Genomic DNA, 18462 nt, shown 5'->3' with positions numbered 1-18462 from the left:
TATCTAATCATCCGACCTGAAATCTTCAAGCTGTTTTATTGACACTTCGAGTCCATCTTCATTCACGTAAGGAGAACTTCTAGGACATCACTTATCCCGCCATATTTAGCTGCAAGGAGTCAATTGCAATGTCAGATTCCGCTCCTAAGAGGAAACAGGGCCCTGGCGGCTCAGATGGCTCGGCATTGAAGAAGAGAAAGGTATGATGACAAGAATGCTTCTTTTACATATTTACGAAGAATGCCACCACCCTTCTCTCTGGCTACCTATGTCCATGGACAACGAGCTTGCTGACAATGGGACTATGAATGGGTACCTAGGAGGGCACGGGAGGAAGATGGAAGACGCCAGCTCAAAAGGCAAAGCAGGCCTCGTGGGTCGAGATGGGCAAGGCTCTCGAGGTGGGCGACGAAGGCATCTGGGTCACGTATGCGAGAGGCATGAAGAACAAGGCCGTTCGGGAGTTTACGGCCATGTGCCATGAGGTAAAGCTGCATAATCCCATGCCCACCCACGGGGAGACTATTTTAGATGTTTATTGGTTGCGGCGGGGATGATAATAACGATGTTGGCAGTACGGCGAAAAGCTCTACGGGATCACGCCCCCGGCCGACGAGTCAGAAGCTCACCACCCGGCCGACGGAGCCGAAGAGGAAGACATCGAGGCGTCCATCGAAAAGGAGCTCGAGCGGATGAAGGCTCCGCCCAAGCCCCAGCCGCGCGGCGTCTTCTCGCCCGTGTCGGTGACGATTGAGTGCGTCTTCTTCATGAAGACGATGAGGCCCGTGGACCCGTGTCAGCTGGTGCGTGAGATGTGTCTCGATGCGCAAAAGTGCGGGAGCCCGATGGAGAGGAAGTGCAAGTACATTAATCGGTTGACGCCGGTGATGGACACGGAGAAGGCGTCTGAGAAGGGGGTGAGGAGGGTGGCGAGGAAGGTTCTCAAGTCGTTTTTTGCGTTGAATGAGGAGGAGGAGGAGGAGGTTGATGATGCAGAGGATGGCAAAGACGGAAAGAAGGAAGATGGAGAGGAGAATCCAGTGGAGGACAAGATTAATGAGGCGGAGGAGGTGAAGAAGACGGAGGAGGAAGTCAAAGATGTGGTGGCTGAGGAGGCGGTACCCGAGACGGAATCTCAGAAAACCCCCTTTACAGTAAGTCGAGGCCTCAAGAGAAGCGGGCCGTCATGGACAGCTGATGTTGACGCTGAATCAGTACGCCATACGACACACAATCAGGAACCACACCGCCTTAGAGTCACAGGCCGTCATCAAGATGATTGCGGGCATGATCAAGCCGGAGCACAAGGTCAACCTCAAGAGCCCAGACAAGGTCATTCTCGTCGAGATATTCCAGGTTCGTCTAGTGTTCCCACTGCAAAACCCCTATTCTGCGACGCAGTTGTGAGAAAGTGAACTAACGCGATGGGTTACAGCTGTTTTGCGGCATCTCCGTAGTCGATGGCCGGGAGTGGGAGGAGCTGAAGCGGTATAACATCAATATGCTGTATGGCATGGCGGGCGAGCAGAAGAGCGGAGGAGGCGGCAAGGCTGTGAAGGCCAGTTCAGAGGCTTGATCTATTTGCTTGGAAACCGAAGAGTGAGGAGCCATCTGGAAGTAGTATTTCACGAAGAGAAGAGAGCATTGAACGTTGTTTCATAAAGAATCAAGTGATTGAATCACTTGGCATCAGATTCAAACATTATCCTATTACCACGTTGGCCGCGTCGAATTGTATGCTACAGTCATCGATCATGGGAGGCTTCGTCTTCGTCATCCTCGTCACGCGGTAGCTGAAACCCCATCAATCCCATGAGATTCCCCGCAGGCCCAGCCATGCCCCCCTGGCTCTTGAAGCTCTCCAGCAGATTCTTGGCCAGGTTGAAGTCAATGTCAATCTCTTCATCCTCGTCGTCTGTTGAGTGTGCCTGCTGAACGCTCTCCTTTTGCGCTGGCTGCTTCCCCTTGTCCAAGCTCTCCTTGGACTTGATCGCGCGTGCCTTGGTCGGTGGGTCGAGCTGAAGCGTTCCGTACTCTTTGAGCTCGGCTTCCATGCGAGAGGCAATCTCTTGAATGTCTCGATCTTCTTCCGCGTCGCTGTCAAAGCCATCTTCGGCAACATCGACTTTTTGAGCCTTTCCTCCTGTTGCAGTGCCTGTCACCGCAATGCCCATCATTTCCTTCATCATCTTGGAGAACGCTTCTTCGTCGAAGCTCACCTCGTCGTCTTGATCCTCATCATCATCGTCGTCGTCATCGTCATCGTCATCGTCATCGTTGTCAACATCCATCCGGTCGAGCTCAGCACCGTCCAGCCCAGCGCTCTCGTCATTGAGAAAAGCCTCGAAGCGAGAGACAATCTTTCTGAGATTCTCTTGTGTCTGGGCCTCGCCGAAGCCAGATGTCGTCTTTGAAGAAGAGGCGGCTTGCTTCCCTTCCAGCTCGCGCTCGAAATCTTCGTAATTGATATCGAGCCACGAATCATCATCGTCCCGATCGACGTTTTCCCACTGTTTTATTTCCTCGTCGGATGGCAGAGCTGAGCTTCCGTCCTCTTCGAGATCTTCCAGTAGGATGGCCATCTCCCGAACGACTCTGCTCTTGCTATTCTCCGCATTGGCGGCCAGCATCTCAAATCCGCACGTGAGCTTCATTCCCATCTCTAGTCTTTCAAGCTTTTTCTGGTCTTCTTTCGAAAGGAGATCCAGCTCTTGGTTTTTGCGAAGCAGAGCCTGCCACCGTGGCGGCGCATCGAATCGCTGGGACTTGAGTTGCGCATAGAGCGTTTTGCTGAACCTCACACTGACCGTGACAAGATCTTCCGGAGGAAATCGCAGAGGCGCCGATGAAGAGAGGATGGGCTTTAACGATCTTGCGTCTCTGAGGTAAAAGTGCTCCACGGCCGGGGCAATAATCTTTGGGAGAGCATGTAGGACGTATGCAACTGTTCTGGGTATCGTGACGAGGGAATGATGTATGGAGTTGGCAATTTGCTCGGGATACTTTCGCAATCTATGAAAGGCTTCGGCATCGATGGCGGGGAGGTGGATGAGGGCGTCTGTGTTTGACCGCAAAAGGGTGACGGCTTGTTGGAGCGACAAATGTTCAGGCTCGTCTCGGCTCTTAGGGTTGAAGGGTATAAGAAAGATCTTTCCAAGGTGAATCCATACTCGATAGCGATCGATTTCCGGACTCAGCCAACTGGGGAGGACGTTGGCCGCTTCCACCAGGAGGAACTCGCCGTCAGAGTCTGAGACTCGCACCCAGAGATCGGGGTGAGCCTTGGATAGCTCACATAGTAAGTAGACGATGAGCCATTCGTCCTCTATGGCATCTCCGTAGTCGGTCGTGCCATGTAGGAAAAGTAGTCCTGAAAGCTGACTGTCAGAATATGTTCTGCTACGAAAGGGAGGGTTGTTATGCTTATGCTCACCATGCTCACTCTTGAGTGAGATCTCGAACCCTTCACGCTGCCAGATGTAGTCCTTTGTAAGTGACTGGGCGAGCTCGACTGCGGCTTTGCGAATCGCTTCGAGGCGAGTACGTGCTTTGCGAGGCTCTGATTGCTGGCTGTCTATCACGAAGAGCATATACTCGAGCGTGTTTTCAGAGAGCGGCTCTGCAGAAGTCTCACCCTCGCCGATGTTGCCGTCTTGAGACATGCTTTATCGTGAAGCAAATAGGGAGCTATTTGGGGTGGCCATAAGCATGGGCAAAGATTGCTTTAATACGCAGTCGTGATTGATGCAAGTTGTACGTCTAAGATGGAGTTTCTGTAAGTGAGGCGCTTTGATAGAGGCCCCACGCTGGCAGGCTCTTACACCACCCACCACCACAAAGCCGGCATATTTTCAGTGATGGACTGTGTCTACAAGATGATTCATAGAAAGAAATGGAGATTTTGTCATCTTATTCTCTAGCTTGGTCTCAACTGAAGAAAGTCGCATCATTTTCATCTTCGTTATAGGCGTCTGCGACACTCGTTTGCAGCGTCACCTGCCAAGGCTTTCCCATCCAGCTTCAGCACGGTAGACACACCATTAGTCATCCGCATGCACCGCTATCTGTCCCTGTAGCCGCCACCAGCACCAGACAGCCAGCAGCAGCCGCCACCACTAAATTATTTACCCCACGACGCGGTCAACGCGGTCCACGCGCCCCAAGAAGAGCAGCTTCATCCATTCCCAGACATTGACGAGGCTCCAGCCAGCGAGTCGCTCACCGGCACCTGCAGGATGCGCATGGACGACGACAAGAACCTCCTGATGCTTCAGCAGATTCAAGCTCGAGAACCCTTCCGTCCTCAGTAGCCGCATCCCTGCAGCCCTCGGTTACACTTCCTTCAGCCGTTGCGAATCCCCAATCCCGGCCAATTCGACCACCAGCAGGCACCAGCCATGCCGCCCTCCAAACGGTCACGAATGGCCTCGGGCCAAGACGAAGAAGATGACGTTGTGGAAGCGCGATCTACCATGGCTAATGATGTACGGCCGGTAGCAACCCTGCAGCAACAGAGTGCTGTGCTGTGCAAACTTCAGCTGGCTAACCAGGCGACAGAGAAAACGAGTCCGGCTGTCTGCCGGTGACGCAGAGGCCTCGAGTAGCAGAGCGGCGGCAGAGACGAAACACTACGATACCTCTTCATCAGAATCCGAAAGCGAAGACGGCGACAGCGAGGACGACGACGCGCCCGCATCCCCCCCACAGACCCAATACGAACTGATGAGAGACAATGGCTTTCGACATCTCGCCAATACGGACTGGGACGACCAGCAGGCCACGCAGAAGATCAAGCGTCGCACCACGTCGCAGACTTTTGACAACATGGTCGCCGAGAGCGGCATCATTGAAAGCATCACCTGCTACAACTTCATGTGCCACGAGCGATTGCATGTCGAGCTCGGTCCTCTGATCAACTTCATCGTCGGAGAGAACGGTAGCGGCAAGAGCGCTGTCCTCACGGCCCTCACCCTGTGCCTCGGTGGCAAGGCCAGCGACACCAACAGAGGCGGCAGCCTCAAGTCCTTTGTCAAGGAGGGCCGGGAGCACGGAAGTCTCGTCGTCAAGATCAAAAACGCCGGATCCGACGCATATCAACCCGACATCTACGGCCCATCCATCACCGTCGAGCGTCACTTCTCCAAGAACGGCGCCAGCGGCTTCAAGATCAAGACAGCGGAGGGCAAGGTCGTCTCGACCAAGAAGCAGGAAGTCGAAGAAATCTCAGAGTGGTACGCTTTGCAGATAGGGAACCCATTGACTGTCCTCTCCCAAGACAACGCGAGACAGTTCCTCAACTCTGCCAGCCCGGCGCAAAAGTACAAGTACTTTGTATCTGGCGTCCAGCTAGAGCAGCTGGACAATGACTACAAAATGTCCCAAGACACGCTCGACAAAACGCTCATTCTCCGTGACGATCTCGACGAGAAGATAGCCCATGTGAAAAAGGCCATGGACGATGCGCAGAGACTCGCCGAAATTGCCCAAAAGAACCAAGGCCTTCGCGAGAAAGCAAGGCTTTATCGAAACCAGCTTGTCTGGTCACAGGTCGTCGAGCGTGAAAGGGAGCTTGAGCAGCGCAATGCTGATCTCGCTAGGCGTGACCGGGAGCTTGTCTCCTGGCAAGCGGACTGCGAGGCTGCGACAAAAGTGCTCGAGGAAACAGACGAGATGCTGGGCCGGGCTCAAGAGGCTCGCGAAGCTCTTGCTGCGGAGGAAAACACATTGGAGGAAAAAGTGATGGAGGCAGAGGTTGCGTGGCGCGACGCAAAACAGAGGCAAATGGAGCTGCAGGGCGAAGAGCGCGATGCTCACATCCGATTGAAGACCCTGCGGACCGACATACTGTCCTGCGAGAAGAAGATCAAGGAGGAAGAGAACCGGTTGGACGGCTCATCGGCCTCCGCGCGCGCGGCGAAAGACCAAGAGCTTTCCGAGGCTGAAGCACATGACAAGCGGCTCGGCGAGCAGATTGACGAGGCCAAAAGCAAGACGCAATCACTTAAGGACAAGGCTGCGGAAGCCAAGGAGGCCCTCCGACGAGCGGAGCAATTCTTACAGAGGAAGAAGCAGGAGGAGATTGTGGCCAAGAAGGGTGTCAGAGAACTTGAACAGAGCAATGGTTCGGCTTTTGACGGGTTCGACGCGGATCTCATCAAGCTATCCAAGGCCATTGAGAGAGAAGGCGGTTTCGATAGCAAGCCCGTAGGTCCCATTGGCCTCCACATCACCCTCCGAAAGCCAGAATGGTCCAGCATCCTTGAGAAGACCTTTGGTGATGTTCTGAACGCGTTTGTCGTCAAGAGCAAGAGGGACCAGTCCAGGCTGTCGAGCATGATACAGAGGATGGGCCTTAAGAAGCAGCCCCCCATTTACATTGCGTATGGAGGCACAATCAACACCAGTTCCCAGGAGCCCGATGAGAAGTTTGATACCATTCTCAGAGTCCTGGACTTTGATGATGACCTCGTGCGGTCGCAGCTGGTCATCAACAACCAGATTGAGAAGATTATACTGATCAAGGAACGCACCGAAGCGGAGAAAGTCATGATCGATAACGACGGTCCTCCTCGCAACGTAGCGGCGTGTATCTGCTTCCACGATGGAAGAGGGAAACGCGGCCACGGACTGCGAATCACGAACCGATTCGGAACTATAGGCACCAGCCCGGTCACGCCGTCGGGATTGCATCCTCGGATGCAGTCGGACTCTGCTCAGCGGTTACTTGTGGCCAAGGAGAATCTCAGACAGCTGGGTCTTGAGCTGAAGGAACTCACCAACGAGGAGCGGCAGGCGCGTCAACGACTGAGTAGCTGCGAGTCCGACCTCTCATCGCACTACTCGGCAATCAAGCAGTGGGAAAACGAGCGCCGTAGAATCCAGGCGGACATCCAGCGAATCACTGAGGAAATGGATGCCTTTGAAGGCGTTGACGGGCGTCTCGTTGCGCTGCGGGAGGAGCGCGAAGCGAAGCGCACCGAAGAAGAGCAGCTCGGCTTGCAGTATGGCAACCTGAAATTAGAAAAGCGGGAGCTGAGCAAGAAGACGGAGGAGGCTAGGGCACGTCTCGACGCGGAAAAGGACGTGCAAAAGGACCATGGGAGCCGCGTGGCAAAGGCAGACGACAAGATTAAGAAGCTTGAGGGTCTTCGCAGGGTCAAGGTTGCCGAGAAGAACGCTGCTTTCGAGAGGCTGGACATTGAGAGGCTCGAGAGACGCCGAGCAGAGGCCAAGCGTGACCAGAAGGTGGCAGAGGTGGCCGATTTCATCCGGCAGGCGGAGCAAGCGTCGCCGGATCGTGTCCACATCCCCGAAGACGAGACATATGAGAGTCTCGAGATCAAATACCAGAGAGTCTGCGAGCAGCTGGCGCAGCGCGAGGCTCGGCAGGGAGCCACGGACCAGCAGATCTACGACCGAGCCATTGAGGCGCGGACGCAGTACGAGGATGTGATGAAGAAGACGCGGGACGTGGACGAGACGATTGCGAGCCTGAAGCAAGCCATCGAGCACCGTCTTCACCTGTGGAGACAGTTCCAGAGGCAGATCAGCGCGCGGATACGCATCCAGTTTACCTATCTGCTCAGTGAGCGTGGCTTCAGGGGCAACATTGACCTTGATCACCGGGCCAGGCGCGTCAACATCAACATTGAGCCCGACAAGACGCGGAAGAGCTCGTCGGGCCGCAACACCAAGACGCTGTCGGGAGGCGAAAAGTCGTTTTCGTCGATATGCATGCTCCTCTCCGTGTGGGAGGCCATTGGATCGCCGATACGATGTCTGGACGAGTTTGATGTCTTTATGGACAATGTTAACCGAGCGATTAGCACCAACATGTTGGTAGGTTATGCTGCTGCTGCTGCTGCCACTGCCGAGAGAGTCGAAGAAGTGAGTTGGATGTGAACATCAATGGGCTGACTTTCTTCTCACGCGCAGGTGGATGCCGCTCGACGATCGGTATCGCGACAGTACATTTTGATCACGCCGAATGCCATTGAGGGCCGCGCTCGGCTTGATAAAGACGTCAAAATTATCCGGTCAGTATCTGATTCTCACGAGCATCACAATCTGGAGGCATCTACTTTGGAACGAGGCTAACATCTCTCATAACTGTACAGCTTGACCGATCCCCGCCAGCGAACCCTTGTCTAAGTCTACTAACGGCTGTACATGCGAGTGCAATTGTGTCAGGACGAGGTGAATTGAGGGGTCTGCGCATTTGATGTTGGAACGCCAGTCATTCGTTTGAGCTATAATGATAACATGCGATGGTATATACATGAGGGTGGTGGCGAGCAGACTCGTCGGGATATGGGGAGCCTTGAAGATGCTGCCCATGATGATATTGTACATGACTCTTTGCGTGTGTTTTGAACTTGTTCGAGTACTACTGAAGCATTTGGGGGGTTGTTTGTGGATTAGAGGCAGATAGCATAGCATGCCTTAGGGGGCGTCAGATAGGAACGCCCTTGCTTCTCAAGACGTTTACGCCAGCATTGAGCGTGAAGCCAACCCATTGGCCTACGGACCCGAGGGTGCTCCCCACAGACTGGACCTCGCCCAGCCTTCGGTGCAGGAACTGTCTCGTCTCGAGGAAGTTGGGCGACCTGTCGTTGGTCATGAAGAGCTCGCTTGAGCTGTAGACCATGGAGAGGGCCGCGCGCTTGGTGTACCACGACGGGTCGACGGCCTTGTCGCCAGCCAGGAACCAGATGTCGTCGGACAGGGCGGCCAGCTCGGCCAGGGACTTGGGCAGGTAGCTGGGCTGAGCCATGACAGCCAGGGCCTGCAGGTCGAAGACAACAAGAAAAAGACGCTCATCGTCAGCGAAAACCAACAATACTCGTAACACAACAACCAGGGGATGGGTTCATGTATGAAAAAGACCGGTTCCAAAGACGAAGAGAAAGTACTCACCTCCTGCCACCTGTGTATGACGTCCTTGTTGCCCATCAGCCGCTCCCACGTCAGGGCAGCGACCTTTTCGCCGACGCCGGCGGCCGAGAGCGGCGCCTCGTCCTTGAGCAGCACCTCGCGGCTCCTGGCGGCCAGCCTCTCGCGCTGCGCGACCAGGTGGTAGCGGATCAGGCTGAACTGGCCGTCGGGCAGGACGCTGGCGCTGATGTCGGGGTATCCGGCGTCGCGGGCGCCGAGGCCGATGGCGCGCAGGGAGAAGCCGTGCTCGGGGACGTGCTTGTAGGCGGCGGCCAGGATGTCGCGGTCGACGGGGCCAAAGGGCGGCGACGGCGGGTGCTCGTGTGAGTGGTAGGCTCTTTTGTTGCTGCTGCTACTGCTGCTGCTGTTGTTCGTCGCCCTCAGCGAAGAGGACGAGGCTGGTGTTGATGATGCTGCTGCTGTTGTTGTTGTTTGGCGGGCAAGAGGGCGGCGGGCTGAGGCGGACAGGCATCGCGCGGTGCGAGCGACGCAAGGGGAGGCCATTGTGGCTGGCTGGCTGGCTGTAGCAAGGAGGGAGGGAGGAACTGGGTGTGTGATGTGATGATGCCTTGAGCTTGGTACTACTACTACTACCCAGGCGCTTGCCGATGCGTGATGCAATGCGGTGATGCTGTTGGCAGTTGTCTGGCGGCTGATTTGACTGCGATTGTACGATTTGGAGGGGCTCTGCAAACTTGAACCTGGAACGGCGGCTGAGTGGAGTCGTCGGCTGAGGTGGTAGCGTCTGGTAGGCAGATCGCGGTGCTGAGGGCATGGATCATGGGTGTACTAGTACATAGTACACATGTGTAAGTGCTCATCACATCAATCAAGTGGCTTGAGCTGCACCCATGCAGAGGAAAAAAAAGAAAAACATTTGACGAAATATTAGGCTGCAGCCCATATCACAGCAGACGGACGGCTGATAGAACAACGTAATGGATACGAAATCCTTTTGACCCGGCCACATCCAGTCACGGGCCAATGGCAGGCTGGAGCGGCTGCGCATTATCAGGGCCTCTTGGGGGGGGAGGAGGGAAGGGATACATGTAATGTTGGCATCGTTACACACTTGCACTTGGACACACACACACACTGGACCGAGAAGGTCCTTGCAGGTGCAAAGCTGCTCACCGGTATGGGGTTGATGGCTTAGATGAGAGATGCTTGGCCCAATTGCGACGCTGCGGATGGCATCATGCAGCTGCCTGTGAGAGACAACTCAACAGAGGCCTGCCAGGTTTTTGCAGGCGGGAGGAGAGAAGAAGCAAGGTTCTGAAAGAATTGAGGAAAAAAAAAAAAAAAAAAAAAGGCAACAAAGGAGTGGAAAAAAGGCAACCGAATGAGGGACACACCTTGCGTTGCATTCCAGGCCTGGAACCACTCGTAGCGCAGTGGCACGCCTCTACTCGAGCCAATGGATGGGCTGAGGTCCCGGGGCATCGTCCGTCTTCTAGTATCTGTCCTGTCTGTCCTGTCTGTCCGTCTCCCTGGCGGTAGAGCACGCCAGCATGATCTCGTACATGCACCTCACCCATACCATTAGTAGTATTTGATGTACCGACCTCTCTGTTGGTGGTGGGCTGCAGAGGGTCTGAGGCACCACCTTCATGGACGTCTGATGCCGGCCCGATCCCCCTCCCCTCCATCGATTTCCCAGCGGCCGACGACCGACACGCTGCGTCTCACATCTCGGACGGACATGTGGACAAGGTGGCACCCATTCTACTGTGCTGTGCTGTGCTGTGCTGTATGTAACAGGCACGACAAGTACGACTCCAGCGTGCTGCAGTATCACCGGCAGTGCCGATACGAGCAAGGGCCCGGGGAGGGTGGCATCTGGAGACGGGTCCAATTTGACGACCGGCGAACGAGTGAGTGAGGATGCACCACACGATGCTGCATACAACCTGGAATACAGTATCTAGGTAGGTACCTAGTATGTAGAAGTAGTATGTACGGATATGGATAGTACCTACTACAGTACGGAAGGAAGAGTGACAGGGAGGGGCCTGGTCAGGCACAGTTCAGGCCTTGAGTCGAGAGCGCTGCAAGTCATATGGATCCAGGCAAGGCAAGGCAAGGCAAGGCAAGTCAAGGCATGTTGTGCTGGACAACATGAAAGCACTCAATATCAAACCGTGCAGTACCGGTACCTCGTCGTCGGGCCTCTGTCGTCGTCGTCGTCTCACCGATCCTTTCGGGTAGGGCACCTTAGCATGCCCGACTTAGTTGCTGCTGCTAGGTCCGCTGTTCCCGCCGTGCAGTGGTTGCCTCTAGCACCTCTAGCACCTCTAGCAGCCTCTAGCACCGCTGGGCAGTTGACTGCTGCACCTGAAACAGAGATTTGATACTGGACCAGACTGGACAGGCCGCGTGCTGGCAGGAGCTTGGATTGGATGGCAATCGATTGCTGCTAAAACCACACCTGATGCTTGGAGCTTTGTCACTTCCGACTTGCAACTTCCATGTGCCTCACCCCCACCAGTCGTGAGCTCCCTCGTCTGTCCTAATCTTCTCCCCTTTGCAATCAGTTGTTTGCATCCAGTCCCCAAGACGCTCCTCCTCCTCCTCCTCATCTCTCTGCACGCTCGTGTCGCTACCTGACCACAGAGCTCCATCCTCGTACAGCAAATCTCAGGCCCGCCACTCTACCTGAACGACGCCAAAGCAAGCCAGACCTTGCAGCTGCCAATAGGGAGCTCCCCCGGCCGCCCCGGCCACGCTTCCAAGCTCCCGAGCAAACGACATCGACCGGGTGTGGGAGCGTCTGCCTCGAGGTTGGATGGATCGCTTGAGATGCCTGCTTTGTGGCCTTGCCTGTGTGTGTGAGAGAGAGAGAGAGCGTGTGTGTGTGAGTGGTGCCGGACCCGAGATTCCTACCGCAAGTACAGTACTAATGTACCACTCACTACGTGACACCCATGCGACCAGCGATCGCCGCGTCCTTTTTCTTTTGCCCTCTCGCGATCCAAGCATCCGACAAGCATTTTTTTCCCCGGGTTCAACTCACGCTAAAATTGACGAGGAGCGTCAGGATATCCACGCACGTATGATAGATCGCTCGTCGGCTCTGGGCAGCCCACCATCACATCACGCTGGTTGCTGCAGAGCTCGACGCAACGAGCGACGTGCATGCATCTAACTCACAGCTGCTACCATTTCCTTGCTGCGTGAAGCTCGCTCCTCGCCGGTCTGGATTGATTTCTCTCCCTCTCTCTCTTCTTTATTATTTCTTCTTATTTTTCTTGTATCATTTCCCTTCCCTGTTTGCCTTTCCTTGCTGCCGCTGCTTGGCACCTCCCGCCCTCCCCTTGTCGTTTTTGTTGTCTCCCAGCTCTAGCTGCAGCTCCCGATCCACGAGCCATTGATGCTCCCGACCCCCCTGCACCCATCCATCATCACCTTGCCGGGTTGTTTCTTGGGTGCCTTTTCTTGCCATTGACCTTTTCCTGATCTCACCTCGTTTTCTTTCGCCTTCCTAGAGCAGACTATTTTTCTCTTTTGTACCTTTTTCCTCATCAGCTACATACCTACCTAGTATACCTTAACAAGTCTTCCCTGTATGAGTAGAAATTTGTCTTGTCCCAACAGCACTGGACGAACCCGTAGTATTGAGGTTACCATCAAGGTACCTTACCTATCCATACAGGTGGAGGGATTCCCAGGCTGTTGGGGCTACCATGTCGCAAAGGTACGGATACTTGTGAAGCCAGATCTGCAGCCAGTGCAGGTACATGCTGGCCTAGCCACGGCGCGCAAGGCCGCCGAGTGTCTGCCGCACCGCTGCCTTGTTGCGCCTTGCAACGTCCAAGTATAGGTACCAGCCTCAGGGTTGGCTCTGATTCAGGTAGCGGTACCGAGCACCTACCTACCTAGTAGTAGCACCCAGCACCCAGCACCTAGCAGTACCTGGCACTGTAGTAGGTAGTACCTAGGTAGTCGCATCGCAGCACAGCTGGAGCTCTTGCAGCTTGGCCCCCTCCCCTCCGGCCGCCCTCAGCCTCTGCGCGCTGATTGGCCGCCTGCTCCCCTCCCGGTCCGCGCGTTCTTTTCCCCTTCTCACCACCAGGCTCAACCACAATCAAGCAATGCGCCTCTGTCCTACCTCGTACCCCCTCCCCCAACCCATTGCATTGCGCCCATTGCGACTTACCGGTACTGTACCTGACCTGCTCCTCTCGCACTGCCTGCTTGCGTGCTGCCTCTCCAGCTACCTCACCTTTGGGTACTGCCGCTGCAGCTCGCTCGCTCGCCGTGCCGTTTTCCCTGCGAGATCCGTTTCGGTCCAGCTGCTGACCTGCTGCTCTGCTGTGGCTTGCCCTCTCTCTCCAGGACCAGGACCAGAAGCCACCCATTAATTCTGCCGTGTCGTCGCGACCTGGCTCGAGCTGCCCTCCAATCTGTTGAGACACCCGGCCTTGCCTCTGACTGCACACTGCACGCGCGACAAGGCTCGAGGCACAAAGGCACAAAGCCTCTCCTCCTTTGTATCGCGTTGATCCATCGCCATGGGTACGTCTCTTCTCTTCTCTTCTCTCTCTTGCTCTCTATCTCTCTCTCTCTCCCCATCTCCCTCTCTGTCTCTCTGTCTGTCTGTCCGTCTGTCCGTCTCTCTCTCTCTCTCTCTCTCGCTTCTCTTGCCGTCTGCTCTGCTCTTCTCAAGCCTCTCTGTCTGCTGCGTCTGCGTCTGCGGCTGCCGCTGGCTGGGCAAATCTCTTCTCATCCTGCCCTTACTCTCAATCTGCACCAAACCCTCTTCACTCTCTCTCTGTCCGTGTGCGTCTCTCATATCACGCTCTTTCTTTCCAGCCAAGACGCGTTTTGCCTGCCTTGGTTGGCTGTCCACGTCTCGGCAGGCTCTGCAGGAAAAAGCTCTGCCTGTGGCCTGTGGCCTGTGGCCAGGGCCGTTGTTTGCACTTTGCTGTCTTGCAGCTGCCGCCCCTCGGACAAAGCAGAGCAAAAGACCATTCAACGTGATACCACTTTGGATGTAACTCGTCTGCCCCCCCGTTGCCCGCCGATACGTCCAGTTCCTCTCGCCTCGCCTCGCCTCTCTCCGTCCACTGCATTATCATTGACCCCCCTTACCTGCATGTCCTCCCGCCTTGCTACTCCGCATGCTTCTCATCACTCTACACCCCACCACCACCCGGGTACATGACTATTATTTCAATCAGGCCGTCTCTTCTTCCATCTCTTTTGGCACAGTTTCTTCTCGCTTTTCCAAAGAGGCCTCTTTCAGCGCCGGTTTTCTAACCTCTTGATCTTTTAGCTGACTCCGGCGACAACTACCGACCAGTAAGTTGACCTCATTTACTTGACCTTTCCCCCTTCACCCTACACGCGGCCATGACCCTCGCCGTGGTGCTCGCTCACCTGTGTGGGCTCGCGGGCTTGGCCTTGACCCTCTTGAACACATCCTATAACGCCGCCCCGCAGCGGCCACCTTGTTCTCTTGCTCCGAAACCCAACGAGCAGACGTCGCCTTACAGACGCTCAGCTGTGCTGTTGTAAGCCTCAGTTGGACTATTTCAAGGCCATTGACCCAATTGCTCGGGCTGTGGCGAATGCTCAAGCTGGCGTTGAACACAGAGTCTCACTGGGTTGAGGATTTTCCTTCTATATCGACTCATACAAAGATAAAGCCGAGTGCCATTTTGGGCAACTTGTAGCTCGACCATCTCCCCAGATTACCCGTCCACTTGGCCTTGCCCAAACCCTGCCCACATCACACTTCGCCTCTCTCTGGGATTGCTGATACTGATCGAGCCGCAGCGTGAGAGGTCTCGATCACCTCGACGACGCTCTAGGAGTCCAGGCCGACAGTCTCGTCGGCGTTCTTATTCCCCTCGCAGCAGATCAAATAGCCGGGACGACTATCGTCGGGGCCGCGACCGCTCCCCAATGGCAGGAACTGGAGCAGCACCCGCCGGTGGTCCCGCTGGCGGTTACGGGGGACAGGCACCCCAACGATCTTACGAGGAACGGGCCGCTGCCCGAGAACAGATGATGAGCAACATTCGCGAGACGTCCCAGCAGGACCGCCGCGTCTACGTCGGCAACCTCTCGTACGATGTTAAGTGGCATCATCTCAAGGATTTCATGAGACAGGGTGAGATTAGGATTCTATGAGCATGGGCACGGTCAGAGACGAGGAAACTAACGGGAGATATCTCAACGTCACAGCTGGAGAGGTGCTCTTTGCCGATGTGCTATTACTTCCAAATGGAATGTCGAAGGTGGGCTTCATCGCATAGCTTTTGGTGGCTTTCTTTTGTGGTTTTCTTCCCTTTCTGGTCTTGATGGATGGTTGGGTTGACGGGTGGGACGCTGTCCTCGGAATCATTGTAGGGATGCGGGTAAGTCCTCCTCAACTGCCTTGACAGCACGCCCTCTGTGTGTTGCCGTCGCTAACCACCGATGATCAACAGTATTGTGGAGTATGCAACTAGGGAGCAAGCTCAACAGGCTGTTGCTCAACTCAGCAACCAGAACCTCATGGGTCGACTTGTCTACGTCAGAGAGGTTGGTCAAAGCCCCCTTCTTGGACCCGTATCTGTTCCCGGCGTTGACGTTCTAACTCGTCGTTTTCTCCCCTCTCTAGGACCGCGAGGCTGAACCTCGTTTCATCGGCGCCACGGGAACCAATGCTCGTGGCGGATACGGAGGCGGCGGTATGCACGGCGGATTCAATCCTGGATATGCTGGCGGCCCGCCAGGTGGCGGAGGCGGAGGCGGCGCTGGCCGCCAGATCTACGTTGCTAACGTTTGTTCACTCACTCCCATGTTTTGTTCCGAGGATGCCCAACTGACTCCCTCTAGCTTCCCTACAATGTCGGCTGGCAGGACCTGAAAGATCTTTTCCGACAGGCCGGTAAGTGAGCCGGCGTTTTTTCCAAGTCGCCTCGTCGTCCTGTTGTTCGATTGCACTAACGCTCGTCTGCAGCACGAATTGGCGGAGTGCTGCGTGCCGATGTGCACACTGGCCCTGATGGTCGTCCTAAAGGCTCTGGAATTGTTGTCTTTGAGAGCCCGGACGATGCACGAAGCGCCATCCAGCAATTCAACGGCTATGACTGGCAAGGCCGCCTGCTCGAAGTTCGCGAGGACCGGTTCGCTGGTGGCGGCGGCGGCATGGGCTTCGGCGGCCGTGGAGGTTATGGCGGCGGAATGCGTGGTGGTTTCGGCGGTGGTGGTTTCGGCCGAGGCGGCTTCGGCGGTGGTCGTGGAGGCTTCGGCGGCTTCGGCGGACGTGGGGGCTTTGGCGGCGGCGTCGGACCTGGTGCAGGTGCCGGGGGTGGCGGTGGAGGCTTTGATGCTTCCACCGCACCAGCAGTTTTGCCCAACCCCTTTACCGACAATGCAACCGCAGGAACGGAAAGAAGCGAGATCATCTATGTTCGAAACGTAAGTTTGTCTGCTCAGCAATCCCCCGTTCATTGGACCATTACTAATTCCGTCTCATAGCTGCCCTGGTCAACCAGCAACGATGACCTGGTTGAGCTCTTTACGACGATTGGCAAGGTCGAACAGGCCGAGATCCAGTACGAGCCCAGTGGCAGGTCTCGGGGTACCGGCGTCGTCCGCTTTGACTCGCCGGAAACCGCTGAGACGGCAATCGCCAAGTTTCAGGGCTACCAGTATGGTGGTCGACCACTGAACTTGAGTTTCGTCAAGTACCTGAACCAGCCCGGCGGCGACAGCATGGAGACTGACGCTCATGCTGGATTGACGCAGGACCAGATCATGTAGTGACATGCTCCTGGTTACGGTCAGCCCATCCCAAGGCTTGTTGTCCAACCCTTTTTTACATTTTTTTTCTCCTTTTTTTACATCTTCTCTGTTTCTTTGACGCTTGTCCCCTTCTCAGGGATTTTACTCTCTATCGTTCGTCTTTTCTCGTCTCATTGATTTCATTCGCACAATTCGTCTAGGGTTACTGAAAAAAATTGATTTGCGGAATTGCTGCATCGACATAAAACCATGGGAGGACCTTGCACTCAAGCTGTGGGGCCATTCCGTCGTCGACATATCAACGGCTCGCAGCATGAACTTTGTCTGGAGGAACTGGATGCTATTGTGGAGGATGACGGGGGAAAAGAATTGCGAGTTTCCCGACAAGACAAGGGCAGCGAGGAGGACGAATGTTGTTATCGAGTTTCTATTGTCTTTCTCTTTCGAAATGGTGCGTAAGGAACAAGAGCGTGGTGAAGATGCGTGTTTTAAGCGTGACGTGATTTATGGATCGGACGGGCGGCCAAGGATGCCCTACATGAGAGGGGAACCCTAGCTGCAGCCTCAGGCCTGGGGGTGAATGGTTTGGGGGAACAGCGGTATCATGATTGGGTGGTGGTGCTACAAAAGTCATGGTTTACACAATTTCTGCACATATGTAATGATAACTTGGGGACAGACTACAGGTCATATCAAGCTTTTAGCTAGGAGGTGATCACGGGACAAAGCCCGTTGAATACTCCGATCAGGACAAACGCAAGATGTGTTAAATCAGGCTCTTTCTCCAAAGCTTTGTATTTGACCTCTCGCCGTACCAGTGTTTGAAAAAGGCAGCAGGTCATCAGAGCGCTGCAGAATGAGAATTGAGCATCGTGTTGTGTTGAGCGTAAGATTGTAAAAAAAAATTCGCTAGATGCCAACGAAAAAAAGGTCTTTTGTCGTTTGAAGTTGTGGCTGTCGTCAACCGGAAGGATGCCTCTTCGGGCAGCAGCAAAGATTTCAGCCGCTGCAGCAAGAGTTGAGCCATTGCCACGCCGTTTGTGCCCTTCTCCTGCCATTGCCGGTTGCTCTGTTACTCTTCCTCGGCTCCAACCCCGCCCCCCCCCCCCCCCCCCCCCTCTCTCTTTCTCTCTCTCTCCCCCTTCTCCCCTCTCTCCCCTCTCCGCCCTCCCATTCAGTCGTTGACTCGGTCTCGGATACCTTCACTTCACAGTCTGCCTCCCTTATGACGCGGCCTTCTTCTTCTTCGCCTTGGCCCTCTTCTTGCTCTTGTCCCTGGGCTTGAGGGCGGCCATGCCAGCCTTGCAGACGTCGGCGTAGCGGGCGTAGAAGGCGTCGAGCTCGTGGGGCTGGACGACGACGGAGAGCTTCTCCTTGCCGGCGCGGGCGGCGTCGTCGCGCTTGGACTTGCCGTTTGTGGCGCGGACGAGGACGGGGAGGGGCTTGTTGGGGGCGAGGTCGGGGAAGAGCTTTGCTGTTGTTGATTGTTGCTCGGCGGGGTCGTATGTGACTGCGTGCGTGCGCATATTCAGTCAGCTTTTCTTTCCCCAGCTGAGTCGTGGGAAGGCTTTGGGAAGGAATTTTGTTCTTGTCTTACGGCGTTTCTGGATCAGGTATATGGCGCCATGGTCGCTGCCTTTTCGGTGGTTGAAGAGGTGGCCGAGTTTGTCGAAGAACTGGATGGGTTGCGCATGAGGGTTAGCACTGTTGGGCATCATAAGGCGTGCGCGGGCTAATGATGAGGTTTGGTGGTTTGAAGGGATAGCCGAGGGTTTCAATTGGGGCTGGAGA

At 55.4% G+C, this 18462-nt stretch overlaps 6 protein-coding genes across 6 annotated transcripts; 3 read left to right on the top strand and 3 right to left on the bottom strand.

Moving 5' to 3' along the window:
- Window positions 1-128: 128 nt before the first annotated feature.
- Window positions 129-1531, top strand: TRIREDRAFT_40914 (uncharacterized protein; the record flags this gene model as incomplete). Its single annotated transcript, XM_006964804.1, has 5 exons — window positions 129-200; window positions 321-485; window positions 576-1040; window positions 1216-1356; window positions 1436-1531. Coding segments are annotated over 5 exons (939 nt in total), but the record flags the coding sequence as incomplete, so codon positions are not given.
- Window positions 1532-1745: 214 nt separating this feature from the next.
- Window positions 1746-3662, bottom strand: TRIREDRAFT_3662 (uncharacterized protein; the record flags this gene model as incomplete). The annotated part of the gene is made up of 2 exons (XM_006964747.1): window positions 1746-3370; window positions 3434-3662. 2 exons carry the CDS (start codon window positions 3660-3662, stop codon window positions 1746-1748), a joined length of 1854 nt encoding a protein of 617 aa, XP_006964809.1.
- A 735-nt stretch (window positions 3663-4397) lies between these two features.
- Window positions 4398-8151, top strand: TRIREDRAFT_106769 (uncharacterized protein; the record flags this gene model as incomplete). Its single annotated transcript, XM_006965001.1, has 4 exons — window positions 4398-4484; window positions 4558-7839; window positions 7936-8036; window positions 8118-8151. 4 exons carry the CDS (start codon window positions 4398-4400, stop codon window positions 8149-8151), a joined length of 3504 nt encoding a protein of 1167 aa, XP_006965063.1.
- A 301-nt stretch (window positions 8152-8452) lies between these two features.
- Window positions 8453-9505, bottom strand: TRIREDRAFT_121533 (uncharacterized protein; the record flags this gene model as incomplete). The annotated part of the gene is made up of 2 exons (XM_006964842.1): window positions 8917-9505; window positions 8453-8785 (listed from the first exon to the last, which is right to left on the bottom strand). The coding sequence occupies exons 1-2, from the start codon at window positions 9436-9438 to the stop codon at window positions 8453-8455; spliced, it is 855 nt and encodes a 284-aa protein (XP_006964904.1). The 5' UTR covers window positions 9439-9505.
- A 3571-nt stretch (window positions 9506-13076) lies between these two features.
- Window positions 13077-16689, top strand: TRIREDRAFT_77380 (uncharacterized protein; the record flags this gene model as incomplete). Its single annotated transcript, XM_006965000.1, has 11 exons — window positions 13077-13092; window positions 13270-13449; window positions 14210-14235; window positions 14713-15049; window positions 15124-15176; window positions 15289-15296; window positions 15369-15462; window positions 15542-15703; window positions 15760-15811; window positions 15884-16344; window positions 16405-16689. Exons 2-11 carry the CDS (start codon window positions 13446-13448, stop codon window positions 16687-16689), a joined length of 1482 nt encoding a protein of 493 aa, XP_006965062.1. The 5' UTR covers window positions 13077-13092; window positions 13270-13445.
- A 1205-nt stretch (window positions 16690-17894) lies between these two features.
- TRIREDRAFT_61103 (uncharacterized protein) lies at window positions 17895-18386 on the bottom strand (the record flags this gene model as incomplete). The annotated part of the gene is made up of 2 exons (XM_006964841.1): window positions 17895-18181; window positions 18269-18386. The coding sequence occupies 2 exons, from the start codon at window positions 18384-18386 to the stop codon at window positions 17895-17897; spliced, it is 405 nt and encodes a 134-aa protein (XP_006964903.1).
- Between the last annotated feature and the right edge of the window lie 76 nt (window positions 18387-18462).

The sequence above is a fragment of the Trichoderma reesei genome (assembly GCF_000167675.1).
Source record: "Trichoderma reesei QM6a unplaced genomic scaffold TRIREscaffold_8, whole genome shotgun sequence".
In the NCBI taxonomy this organism is placed as follows: domain Eukaryota; kingdom Fungi; phylum Ascomycota; class Sordariomycetes; order Hypocreales; family Hypocreaceae; genus Trichoderma; species Trichoderma reesei.
Note: the sequence above shows the minus strand (reverse complement) of the source record. Positions and strands in the feature narration are given on the sequence as shown.